We start from the raw sequence: 14,394 nt of genomic DNA on the forward strand, positions 1-14,394 counted from the left end.
TTAGCACCACACCTGACTGCTTCTTTCTCACTTATGTCAATTCCTTTCATCCTGGATAGCACACACAACTTTAAGTCCTGTGCCTGGAGGTACATTTCTTAATTTAAAAGAAAACTATAAAATATATTTTGAAATGAAACTGGAAACAATTATATATTAACTTTGTGTATTTTTTTCTCTATTTTTTTCTTTTTTTAATTTTAGTAAACAATAGCTGCCAGTGGAAAGTTTGAGGCAACGGGCTAGACTTAATGGTGTATGCAGGGACCCCTCAGTTGAGGGTACAGAGTTCGCCAAGCAGAACGCCATTATACAGCCATTGTGTGAATGATTGTTATAGGTGAAGGTGGGTTTTTCTCCCCTCTGGGTGAGGCAATCCCACCTCAAAGAGCTGCCAGGGATTAGTTGTGGGGGCTACCGCCTTGAGGGAACCCTCCATTTGTCCAGAGGGAACCTCCTGCTTACCATCAACCTGAGCAAGTAAAAATGTTGGGCTGGACAGTTGGCATGGGACTCTACCACTGCTAGGTAAATAACAGTGGCAACAGGAAGGCCATTAATTGGGAATTAAATGCTGATTCAAGAGTCTCAACTGGCCTGATGTCACTCCCACTGCTGGTAAAATGTGTTGGGGGCAGGGACAAATGTGTGCGCAGTGGATTGGCCATACACTAGATTTCATGTCTATTGAGAGGAGGGGAAACTCCCTCTATTGCAGTTGGAAAACAAAGGAAACCTTGATCTCTGTTAACTGTCTTTCCAAAAATGTTAACAGGGATTTAAAGATATTTTTAAAGTGCACAAATAAAATTAAGGAAGCATTTTCATAATTGCAAATAGAGCCTGAACAGAAAAGTAATCTTTTAGGGATTAGATTTAGTGAAATTAGAGGAATGTAAATGAAATTGATCCAATTGTAAATATACTGCATAAATCATCTCATTTTCACTTACCAAAAACCTGAATGCCCTGGAGGCTGCAGCTCCTGTCAGTCTAGAAACTTTTAATTGTACTTTGTTCTAACTAAGTTAGATTGTGACAGGAGAAAGTTTGATTAGTATGTACATAATTGCACATAACAGTCTGGAGTTAGGTCATAGATCAGTCATCTCTGGATCAGTGGTGCTGGAAGAGCATAGCAGTTCAGGCAGCACCCAAAGTGCAGCAAAATCAAGGTAAAAACAATGACTGCAGATGCTGGAAACCAGATTCTGGACCAGTGGTGCTGGAAGAGCACAGCATTCAGGCAGCATCCAAAGTGCAGCGAAATCGACGTTTCGGGCAAAAGCCCTTCATCAGGAAGGGCTAGATCAGTCATGACCACATTAAATAGTGGAACAAACTACTGGGGCTGACTGGCCTAATCCTGTTCCTAATGTGGATCAGTGAAGTCTGTCATGTGCTACAAATCTAGAATGTTCTTGCAGAAAAGACTACACTCTCCTCAAAAGAAAATGTAGTGGCTTATGAATTTTCATCTGAGCTAGTACAATAAAGGGACATGATGTGGAGATGCCGTGTTGGACTGGGGTGGACAAAGTAAGAAGTCACATGATGCCAGATTACAATCCCAACTGGTTTAGTTGAAATCACAAGCTTTCAGAGTGCTACTCCTTCGTCAGGTGAAGTGAAACCTTGCAAATTCAAAACAATCTGTTCAGATTATAATCTTGTGTCATGTGACTTCTAAGAAAGGGACAAACCACGTGACAGCAATCAATGAATGGATTCTGGACTGGAGGGAGACAAGTCGTGATGCTCCAGAGCAATAGCTCTGGACCATTGTTGTTTTTAATATATTTGAGATTGGACCAGGAAACAAGAAGCAGAGCATTACAAGGAAACAAAAATATGAAGCATGGCTAACTGTGAAGACTCCAGAAATATATGGAGGCATAATATCTACATTTCAGGAATAGACAACGTTTTCAAGTTATTCAGTGATTGAGAGTATTGGCTGAAGAGTACCATGTAATTTGTGCAGCTAACTAGTGTACTAATTTATTCATATGTACTGAAAGGATTATCGCATAAGCGATCTGGAAGTCTGAGTGTAAAAACCTTTCCCTACTGCGTTGCAACAGGAAACAGAGGTGAGAGAATGTAAGTGTGGATGCAAGTGTAGTCTGAATATGAGTTCCTCTTTCGGGCTATTAATCTGGTCCAATAAGGAAGCCCTGGCTGACAAGATATAAACAGGAGTGTCAGAGGTTCTGCTCAATCTGAGTGCTGGCTCTGAGAAAGCTAGACTCCACTTGTAAATAAAGGGTGACATGGTGATTCTGAGGAGTTACTTCAGCAATAATAAGAGATGGGTCAAGAATTCACCAAGGCTTCTTCAACAGAATTTTACAAACCCTCACCCTCCATTAACAAGAAAAGTAATGACAGAAGATGGAAGGGAACACCACCATCTGCAATTACCCCTGCAAGTTATATATGATCCTCACATCAAAGTATACTGTCGTTCCTTCAGTGCTGGTAGATCCAAATCTTGCAGTTTTCTCCCCGACAGCATTGTGGGTGAATCTAAATCAACACCTCCCCCTCTCCCCCCCCCTCCCCCCCCCCTCTCCCCCCCCCTCTCTCCCCCCCTCTCCCCCCCTCCCCCCCCTCCCCCCCCCTCTCCCCTCTCTCCCCTCTCTCCCCCCCCTCCCCCCTCCCCTCCCCCCTCTCTCCTCCCTCCCCTCCCCCCTCTCTCTCTCCTCCCCCCCTCCCCCCCCCTCCCTCTCCCCCTCCCCCCTCTCCCCCCCTTCCCCCCCTCCCCCCCCCCCTCTTCCCCCCCTCCCTCTCCCCCCTCTCCCCCCCCTCCCCCTCCCCTCCCCCTCCCCCCCCTCCCTCTCCCCCCCTTCCCCCTCCCCCTCCCTCCCCCCCCCCCCCTCCCTCCCCCCCCCCCTCCCCCTCCTCCCCCCCCCTCCCCCCCCCTCCCCCCCTCTGTGCACAGAGTCATCAATGATGGATGCATTGATATTTCTGTGTTAAATTTCAGAGTGTGATTATGGGGAAAGCGATTGAAGTGCCATCTACTGGTTCATAGAGAAATTACGACAGATCTAAAAGAATAGCTGCCTTTAAAAATCTTTAACATGAGAAACGCAACAGGAATATTGATGCAGAATATTTCAATGGCATATATTTGGATATAGTATTTGGATAATAAATTATTATAGATTTAGGACAGACCATAAGCAGTCAGTGGAATGTAATGATTGTTTTTTTTAAGACAACAGCTTAAGATGTCATTCAGGATAAATTTGTATTGACAGACTCAAAAGCTAGGGATACAGTTCAGACCCTTTTGTATTCAATACATACTTACCGACTGGTACTCAAACTCAGTGAGTTGCAGAAACTGTCGTTTGCTGAACATCAGTAGACGAGTTCGGCCTGTGATAGGATTCTTGTCCAAGTGGGTCCAAAAATATATTGCAATCAAACATGACAGACTACATATGCCGAATAGAATTCTCCACTTGTGCCTTTTCACATTATCTTTAAGTAGCTCCTGCTTGTCAGGTGGAAGGGCCTGCCACCATTTCCGTATACTCCTGAAAGCACACAAAATAAATCTGTTACAACCTGATGAAAGCTTGCTATTTTCTGCACTATTGACACTGTAGCTTGCTTAAATTCTGAAATGCTTGCCATATGTACGCAGTCATCTCCCATTATGCCAATGCACTTAACTCTGTTTTTGGCTTTAGTCTCTGTCATTTTATCTTTAGGCTAAAACATTAAAGACGAGGGTTTCTCACACCTCAGCAACAGCACAAAATGAGAATACAATTAATTGACTGAATGGTTGTTGATCTCAGACTGCTCCATTAAATACCAAGTTGAAGCTAATACGGCTGGGTGGAATTGATATAATTGTTCAATGCTCAAAAGTAAGGCTAATTTCATTGCAAAATAAAAAACAATGAAATCAATTAAAACATATGCAGAGTCAGTGGTTAATATTTATGTAAATGAGTATTGGATGTTGGACCCCCTGAGAAATGTGCCTTCCACAAATTGACACATAACGACCTACCCCTTGCATGTTTCTCATACACAGATGGTGTGTTTACAATATGTGAATCCAGACTACATGTAAAAATGTCCTTGTATATCTTAATAAGTTACATCCTAAGTGCAAATTCACATTTGAAATGGAGCAGTCAAATGAATTCCCTTTCTTCAATGTCCAGCTGATCATTCACTGAAAGTTTCTTTCCTCTATCTACTGTAAACCTACCCTCACTAGTCAGCATACAAACCAGCATTCCTGCAGTTTCACATACTAGAAGATTGGCCTTATCAGCAATCTCAGAAATACAGCACAAGACATACTTGCAAACCTGATGTAGAAATGGGCACATCAAAGTCATTCTGTAGGATAATGGCTACTCTGATTAGATGATTTCTCACTTATATTGTGAAATTCATGCTGCCATCCAGCCAAAAGAAAAGTTCTTCCTATCACACAAATGAGTAATGTGGTTTACGACTTTCAGTGCCTGTGTAATGCCAGCTACACTAGCCATACATCCCACAGATTGGTGGATCATCTCAAACAGCATGTCCCTTCAGCTGTTTGCAACAAGCAACACACGAACTGTACCAACCAGTCCGCGCCTGCAAAACTCGCAACACTGTTCAATATTAGATGTGGTTCTGCAATTGGATAACATCTGCTACATAAGCCTGAAAGCATGAAGAATTATGCTGACAACCAATTCAAGATTGTCAGTGGGCTTGCAATGTCATATCCTGGAAGTTACATACATTCGTGTACATAGAATGTGTACCTAGACACTAATGATATGAACCTGCACTGCACTTGTTCCAATTCAATAAAATAAATGACTGCCAATCACTGTCGATTTCTCATGGCAATGTAATGATAATAAGCTTTAAAATTTAAACAAAATCTGGTTATTAACTCTCCATCAGCAGTAACAAAATGGATGCTTGCTCCATGGCAACACCTCTTCTCATTCAGTATAAATGTTGTGTTTCCCCCTTTATTTGTTTTCTTGTGAATTGTCCTGATGAGTGCAAAAGACAAAGCTTCAATAAAATGTATTTCATTTCAACAGTACTCAAGTCGTATATTATCAAATGACCAAATATCTATCTTGCAAGCAAAATACTTCAAAAATGAAAACAAAAATGAAAACAAAAATATTGATTTATCCTTGCCCAAATCACAGAATATTTTCAACCCAAATTAGTTGTAATAACATTTTTGAATTATGCAACTAAAGATCAGTCTAGCAAAGGGGAAGTGCTTATGTAAAGAAAAGCGATGCATCAATATAAAGTATTGTCCATCAAGGTGAGTTTCCAAAAGATATTCGACTCATTTACTCCTTGGCAGCCTTCAACCTCATTAAATTAGCCAAACTCAGAGTTAACACTGTCTGATGTAGTTTAGCAGAGCCATTCTAACATAGCATTTCTGCCACATTTGCTGCAGAGGAACACAGCGCATGGAGGAAATGCATGGTTTGTTGGCCTCTTAGCCCTCAGCCAACTGATCTTTTATTTTCTGCTCAAGACTTATAACGCTATTCTAAAACAGTCAGCCTCCAACTCATTAACTACATCCCCAAAATTTTAACTTGCGTAGTTTAGAAAAAATATTCGTGAGGAATTTCTGAAGGAATTGTGGAGATTTTATAGTGTCCTTTGATGCCAGATCTGAAGAGGACTGAAGGGTTTCTAAACTTCACAGTCAACATAGAAACACACATGACAGAGCAAACAAAATTTTCACTCCTCATCCAGGATCAGAAGGGTGTTGAAGATTTCATATGATGAGGTTGCAGTTAATTTCAACTAAGTGGTTCCCTGGAGAGAAATGATATCTCAAATAATGCATTCTAGATGAACGAAAACTATATTTTTTAAAATATGATTTAACCTCTTCTAAACTTGGGAAGGAGGAATTATGAAAACTATTTCCCACTCCAGTAAAAAAGCTTTTCTGATGTACTCAAACTTTACCGTCTGTAAAAATATGCAACAAGTTTGTTTAAAATGCTATTTTCTCTAGGTCCTTTGCTAAGTTTCTTTGCTGTGCTCATAAAAGGATTTCTTGAGCAACTGATTAGGAAGAAAAGTTCACTCTGGGCCTACTTAAATAATGCACTAATTCACATCAACTCGCCTCATTAGTAACTTGCCCGCACCAATGGTGCCCCTTTTCACCCAATTCTAGGTTCATTCTGCCATTCATTGTTCCCAAACTAAGAAGCCACTCATCGGACATTTGCTGCAAGATCGGAATCCCGGGTGCCTGCACCATATTTAAACCGGGAAGGGCAATGGTATTCAAAGCATTAGGATCATCAGAAATTCAAAGACCCATCAGCCTGAGTCCTCCACAAAACATGGGTCAGTACGTAATGTTCTGGCCTCTAAAGGGCCTGGTGGATCTTGCAGCCTCCTCCCTCAGAGGAGGTGTAGTCATAGCCATTCTCTTTCCCATTGTGTAGTTTCAATTTCTAGCCTATGGAAGGGGATAGCAAGTGCTCTTCTGACAGTGGTTTCAAGTCTCTGCCTCTACATGTCAGTAAGGCCCAAACATCAAGCTTTACTTCTAGACAGCCCTTCTTGTAAAGCCATTAGGCTGAGCATCTCCCCAGACAGCCTGGTTATACGAGCCCGCATGTACATACCTTCCCCCCTACACCAGACTCCTGGCATATGAGGTCACAATGTCGGGTGTGGTCCCACACTGTCCTCAGCCTCTCCACTTGAAGCCAAGGTGCTCCTAACCAGGGATGAAACACCCTCCCATTCCCATCCACGTTTTACCGCAGTTCCTCATCTCACAAATACATAATTTCCCCTTCATAACTATCATTCTATTCTTTCCCCCCCATTCTGCAGCCCCCAATCCCCATAAACATTTTCCCAACTCTCTTTCCCATGGCAACAGTCCCCGATCCCACAACTCATCTTCCTCTAGGTTTCACTGGATAGACCAAACTGACTACCTATAACATGTTAGCGACCTAGCCAGACTGCTCCAGATGAGAAGTGTTTGGACACATGACTGATACCTGTATATCTGCCCGACTGCATTAATCCTACTCCCTGGATTGGCAGCTATGGGGCCACAGGTCTTACCATTATTCACTCCTGAATGCAGAGGCATGGACTTTGAGTGAGAAACACCCCTTATCAGATAACTGACTGTGGCCCATTCCCTGGACTGGAGGCTATCCTTGATTTATTGGGCTAGATCCCCTGACTAATGGATACCTCCATGGACTTTGGTGAGGACTATTTCCATAAGACTGAACATGGTTTCTTGAAATTTGTCTGCAGCGTAAGTTGTGGCATGTGGTGGAGGTAAAACAGGACATATGCCATTGTGACTGAGGACCGTTGAAGAGCAAGGCAAGCTTCCTGCTTGTATGACTGCACAAGTTATGGCAAGGCAGGGGATTCTGTAAGCTTCAACAGATGCTGAGTAAGCAAGCAGCTCTGAAACACAGCCTGCCTGTTCATGCATGCAAGGTGTCCTTGCAACAGCCTTTCAATGCAAGCTGATCTGCCCTGCAATGCAGGTCGGTGCTTGCTAAGGATTGGAAAGACGTCATGAGGATCTTTAGGAGATGATACATATCAGATGCCAAACATCCATGGATATTGGCTACAATTCCTCTTTATTTTAAGTCAGTTTCTGGATTGAACCTCCATGGTTCATCAGTGGCAGCGACTTCTGAAACCGGAAGTCGATCCTGGACATTTCAGAAAATTCTGCCACATTTCTCACCACTATCCTGTTTAGGCTGTGATAAGATTTTGGCACTTTTCTTCCATTAGTTAACCGAGCTCTAACCATGCTGTAACAAACACCACAGGGTTTTATCTTGTTCTATAGCCTTCTTAATGGATTCTCAATGAATGCCTTTTGGAAATCCAAACATATTATATCTATTGATTCCTTTTTATCTACCCTGCTTCTTACTTCCTCAAAGAATTCTAAGAAATTAGTTAGACATTATTTCCCATTTTTGAAGCCAAGTTGATTCTGCATGATTACATTATCTACCCCTAAACTCTGAGGTAATGCGTCCTTTATAATATGGTTTAAAAATGTCAGATGTGAAGGTAACTGACTTATACTTTCCCTTTTTGAATAAAGACGTTAGTGAGTAAGGAGGTCACTTAGGAGCATGGTCAATGTGGGAATGCAGAGAGTCGGACAAAGGTCCAGTGAGTTAATGACTGCACTTTTGAAAATTTGGTTCAAAGCAGGATTGCAACTGGCATATTCTTTCCAAATTCAATTTTCAAGTTCAAGTCAGATTAGTACAGCGCCTTAAAGAAGGTAAAATAATCTAATCAAAGAAGGTACCTGCCTGATGCAGGCTTTGAGAAATCAAGCACCAAACTGTTCTACCCAAATCAGGTTTTGATCACTGTAGCTAAATAGATTCTCTGAACAGATCTTCATTAGAAAGAAAATTCTGTCATCTCATGGTTAGTAAGGAACATAGAGTCATAGAGATGTACAGCACAGAAACAGACCCTTCAGTCCAACCTGTCCATGCTGACCAGATATCGCAACCCAATCTAGTCCCACCTGCCAGCACCCGGCCCATATCCCTCCAAACCCTTCCTATTCATACACCCATCCGAATGCCTTTTAAATGTTGCAATTGTACCAGCCTCCACCACTTCCTCTCGCAGTTAATTCCACACACGTACCATCCTCTGTGTGAAAAAGTTGCCCCTTTGGTCTCTTTTATGTCTTTCTCCTCTCACACTAAACCTATGCCCTCTAGTTCTGGACTCCCCCACCCCAGGGAAGACTTTGTCTATTTATCCTATCCATGCCCCTCATAATTTTGAAAACCTCTATAAGGTCACCCCTCAGCCTCCGACGCTCCAGGGAAAATAGCCCCAGCCTGTTCAGCCTCTCCCTATAGCTGAAATCCCCCAACCCTGGCAACATGCTTGTAAATCTTTCCTGAACCCTTTCAAGTTTCACAACATCATTCCAATAGGAAGGAGACCAGAATTGCACACAATATTCCAACAGTGTTCTGTACAGCCACAATATGACCTCTCAACTCCTGTACTCAATATTCTGACCAATAAAGGAAAGCATACCAAACACTTTCTTCACTATCCTACCTACCCATGACTCCACTGTTAAGGAGCTATGAACCTGCACTCCAAGGTCTCTTTGTTCAACAACACTCCTTCGGACCTTACCATTAAATGTATAAGCCCTGCTAAGATTTGCTTTCCCAAAATGCAGCACCTCGCATTTATCTGAATTAAACTCCATCTGCCACTTCTCAGCCCATTGGCCCAGCTGATCAAGATCCTGTTGTAATCTGAGGTAACCGTCTTCGCTGTCCATTACACCTCCAATTTTGGTATTATCTGCAAACATACTTCACAGTAGGATTGCAGAGTGCAGCAAAGACTGAGTGAATTACTGACTGTACTGTAGGAAATTTAGTTCAAAGTGGAAATTATGTGCAAAGGGGAACAGAAATACCTTTACAAGGGCTTACTGCAAGAAGCACACTCTCAAGGGCAAGGGTGAGTGGGAGAAGATAAAGTTGTGGGCTGAGACGTCTAACTGCAGTGAAACCAGCAGTGAATTGACATCGTGAACCAGTGTGACATGAATGCAGGAAAAGAAGCTGGCTGGTAAATATATCCAGTCTTTTAAGTAACATCTTCAGTTTGTGTTGAATATCCAGTGTCTTATTCGAATTTCTTCTAAAAAAACGCTTATCTATGAGATTGATATTTTTAAAAAAGCCAACTATTTCAAAATTGTACTTTTTACTTTAAAAGCATTTCTTTATAACTTCTTGCAGAACGCTATTACACAGATTCAAAGCAAAAATATTATTGAGCTTCTTTTAAATTGCAAATTCCTCATTTTGTTTCAATCCTTTACTCGTTTGATCCATTTCGTCAACTACCTTTCAATCATTTTAAAATGCCAACTAAATCACCCTCAGCGTCTCCTCCTTGATGAAGAAAAGCCAAACTTGCTTAAATATAGCTCAGAACTCAAATTTCTGATATTCAATGATATTTACCTTTACATTATCCCAAGACCTTTCCTGTCCTTCCTCGCCATTTTCCAATTAATCAGTTCAGACATGTTAATACACACCTCCTGGCTCAGAAGTGGGCATGACTGTGCTAGAAGTGCCTTTTAAAATTTATCATTTACCACAAGTTTATATCTTTTCCTATCCAGAAGCCTCCATTTAAATGGGGAAGAATGCAACATTTAGTTATTTTAATCAACCTGTTCAGATAAGGGGTGGTGGTGGAGAGTTCCTTTTCAGGCTGGAGGCCTGTGACTAGTAAAGTGACATGAGGATCGGTGCTGGGTCCACTGTTTTTTATCATTTATATAAATGATTTGGATGTGAACATAGGAGATATAGTTAGTAAGTCTGTAGGTGACACCTAAATTGGAGGTGTAGTAGACAGTAAAGTAGGTTACCGCAGAGTACAATGGGATTTTGATCAGAATGGCCATTGGCAGAGGAGTGGCAGGTGGAGTTTAACTTAGATACATGTGAGGTGCTGCACTTTGGAAAGGCAAATTAGGGCAGGCCTTATACACTTAACGGTAAGGTTGTGGGCAGTGTTGCTAAACAAAGAGACCTTGGAGTGGTGGTTCATAGTTCCTTGAAAGTGGAATCACAGGCAGAGAGGATAGTGAAGGTGGCTTTTGGCTTTTTTAAATTCATTCATGGGATGTGGGCATCGCTGACTGGGCAGTATTTATTGCCCATTCCTAATTGCCCAGAGGGCAGTTAAGAGTCAACCACATTGCTGGAGGTCCGACCATAGAAGGATGGCAGTTTCTTTCCCTAAATGGCATTAGTGAACCAGATGGGTTTTTTCCTGACAATTGGTAATGGATTCGTGGTCATCGTTATGTTGTGGCTGTACGGTACCTTGGTTCGGCCACTTTTGCAATACTGCATCCAATTCTGGTCTCCCTGCTATAAAAAGGATGTTGTGAAACTTGAAAGGGTTCAGAAAAGATTTATGAGGATGTTGCCAGGAATGGAAGATTTGAGCCACAGGAAGAGGCTGAAACACTGGGGCTATTTTACCTGCAGCATCAGAGGCTGAAGGGTGACCTTATAGAGGTTTATAAAATCATGAGGACCATGGCTAGTGTAAATAGGCAAGGCCTTTTCCCCAGGATGGTGGAGACCAAAACTATAAGGCAGAGACTTAAGTTAAGAGGGGAAAGAATTTAAAGGGAACCCAAGGAGCAACATTTTCACAGAGATGGTGGTGCATGTATGGAATGAGCAGCCAGAGGAAGTGATGGAGGCTGATATGATTTGAAAGGCATCTGGATGGGTATATGAATAGGAAGGGTTGAGAGTGATATGGGCCAAATGCTGGCAAATGGGACTAGACTTCTGTAGGATATCTGGTCAGCATGGACAAGTTAGACCAAAGGTCTTTGTCCGTGCAATATATCATTATGACTCTATATGCAGTGACACAGCTCTGCAGCAGGTGGGACTTGAGCCCAGGTTCTCAAGCTCAGAAGTAGAGACACTACCACTATGCTACATATCCTTCTTATGTTTGCTGAAACTGCATACAAAACTGTAAGAGAGCTGACCAACGTCTTTTGCAACAAAAATGTAACTCCTAGATTTGTTATTGCAGCTAAATTCTGCAACCAAACTCTCATCTTTTGCAAATAACCAGTTCTCCATCTGCAATTGGAATATTAATTAAAATAACTTCAGAGGCATCCAAAATGACATTAACAAGCTCAGGCTACATGATTGTAAAAACATTATAAAATGACAGCTTAATGTTCATATTTTACATTATCATTTTAACCATACAAAGGCCACTTTTATTTTAACGTTATCAAGGCAGAGGCAAATATCTCTAACTTCATGATTCCTTTGGAAACTGGAATGCAAGTTCCAAATCACCAACATGGGAGTGCAATGTTGAAAATATGTGTATTATTCACCACTATTGTTAGGAATGCAATGAATCTGTTCAAATATTTATATAATGTGCAGGTTACCTGCCGAGAAGCATCGCTGTCAGCTTTTTCACTGGCTTTAGTAGAATCCAGAGTAGTGGGATTGGTAAAGCTAAGACAGGAGAAGATGTGTGAAAATCTCTAGATAGGTCAGCAGCCTCTTCAAGAATGGAATGTTTCTTTGATAAAATAGAAGCAGGCATATATCTGCTGTAGTGGGGAAAGTTTCGGCTGACAACCATGCTTACTTGGATTGCTGGTACTGTTTTTGATGGATGTCCTGCATTGCATACAATAGTTCTGAAGGTTGAATAATGTCTGGAGCACATTACCAATTCCCTATTGCGTTGAACATAGGTTTGCCAAACTTGAGAATCTCTCCTTGAATAATCATGGCTATTGTTCGTTGTTAATCTTTGGATTTTTATTTTGTAAGTTTTCCATGTCTGAGTTCTTTCTGGGAGTGCTGAGATTTTTTGCAGAGAAGTGCAATTTCGCCAGCTAAATAGATGTCTTCTTGCATCCCAAAGCAAAAGTCCTGTCTTCATTTCTGCTGACTAGAAATAAAACATTATGAAGCAAGTCTTTTAAGAAATCAAGACTGCTTGAAAAGAATTGAAAAGCAAAAAAAAAACATTTCATGCTTTAAGTATAAATATAAAAAAGGGATATAACAAACAAGAACAGACAACTGAAAAACAATCTCTCAGCTATAACTGCAAACAGCTTCCAAATAGTACGTTATTAGATGCTGGGGAGAGACTACAAACTAGGAGAAAGTGAGGACTGCAGATACTGGAGATCAGAGCTGAAAATGTGTTGCTGGAAAAGCGCAGCAGGTCAGGCAGCATCCAAGGAACAGGAGATTCGACGTTTCAGGGATAAGACCTTCTTCAAGAATCGGAGACTACAAACTGCCTACAGCCAACATCACACAATCAACTAAAAGCAAAATAATGTGGATGCTGGAAATCTGAAACAAGCATACAAAATGTTGAAGATACCCAGTAGTTCTGACAGCATCTGTGGAGACAGAAACCATTAATATTTCAGAGGAAGTCATAGTGGACTCAAACATGACAGGTGCTGCCAGACTTGCTGAGTTTCTCCAGCATTTTCACACAATCAATGTAAGGTACTTAAGTTTTTACAACTTATTTTAGTACTGAAATACCAGCAAGATCCCAGAATTGGCTGGATGTTGAACAAGTTCTGTAGGTCTTGTCCCCATTCCTATGTTCTTATCAATGGATTCCAGTAATTATTAAACTTTGTCAAATTTAGAATGTTCATGTATTAATATGAATTCTCTTTGCTAACTTCCAGAAATTAACATGCAAATGAAAATCAGTGCTAAAACTTCAGAACACTTATACACAAACAATACATCAATCGTCATTAAATAGAAATAGATGATTCTTGATGTTGAGCTTCTTGATATTGGGCTTCAGGCAACGGAAATCCAATGGCCTTACAAGCTTGTTCAAATCCTATCAGAAACACATTCAAAAATCCATGAGGTAACCCATCAGACATCCAAAATACACTTCAGACTTTACAAATGCTTGTTCAAAATCTTGCTAAATTAGAAAAAAAAGGAAAACAAATATCAGCCACTGTTCCTTTTCATGATTGCTATTCAAATCACCATGGCTGAGAATACAAAAGAAAGTAGTAGGACAAGCATGTTTCGAAAAAATGTCTCCAACTTCAGATTTGTTCTTCACATATTTTTAAAAAATAAAATGATACAATCATTTCTAGAAATGAATGTGTCAAGTAATTGTCGCTCAGTAGTGTCTGATACCCTGGCTCTGTCCCTAAGTATAACTTTGAGTGCTCTGGATTTCAATATTTTAGCTTCACCTCATGCACCGGTTTTCTTTGCATCTTTTCAACAGTATGAACAATATTATCACATCTTCCTCCCTGGTACCTCTCTTAACGATCTTTGATCTGAACATTTATGAGTAAAAGAGTCACCAAGAAATCAAATGATAAATTCAGAAGAAACCTCTTTATCCACTTATCATCACTCTACCTACTATGGTATAGTACCATTGAACAATATGATGAAAATGTCAGATGTTAAACCCTTTATAAAGTAAAGGAAGGAGCCAGAGACTGGTTTTGTCTTTTAACTATAGATTGATTCACCGCATGATTGTGGCACTTGCTTGAACTTCATTGTAGTCTGTTTGACAGAATTTCTCGTGAATGTTGTATCTGTTGACCGAATTCTTGTATGTCATGTGAGAATTTCCTAATTTGGCTTATGAGTCAGTAAATTCAAACAAATGACTTCCTCTTGGTGATTGGTGCAACGGGAACAATTTCTTTTGGAGTGTGCTAAACTGATCATGTTCCCTAGGCAAAAACAA

The 14,394-nt window shown here is 40.9% G+C and overlaps 1 protein-coding gene across 1 annotated transcript in view; it reads right to left on the bottom strand.

Annotated features, from left to right (window-relative positions):
* Positions 1-14,394, bottom strand: part of oma1 (OMA1 zinc metallopeptidase) — a 74,886-nt gene that overhangs the window by 59,851 nt on the left and 641 nt on the right. The window contains exons 2-3 of the mRNA XM_060829801.1: positions 12,056-12,570; positions 3,320-3,548 (exon numbers count right to left, since the gene is read on the bottom strand). Coding sequence (XP_060685784.1) covers positions 3,320-3,548; positions 12,056-12,561 — 735 coding nt within the window. The 5' untranslated portion in view covers positions 12,562-12,570. The remainder of the gene's footprint in view (positions 1-3,319; positions 3,549-12,055; positions 12,571-14,394) is intronic.

Source organism: Hemiscyllium ocellatum, chromosome 9, assembly GCF_020745735.1.
Source record: "Hemiscyllium ocellatum isolate sHemOce1 chromosome 9, sHemOce1.pat.X.cur, whole genome shotgun sequence".
NCBI lineage: Eukaryota > Metazoa > Chordata > Chondrichthyes > Orectolobiformes > Hemiscylliidae > Hemiscyllium > Hemiscyllium ocellatum.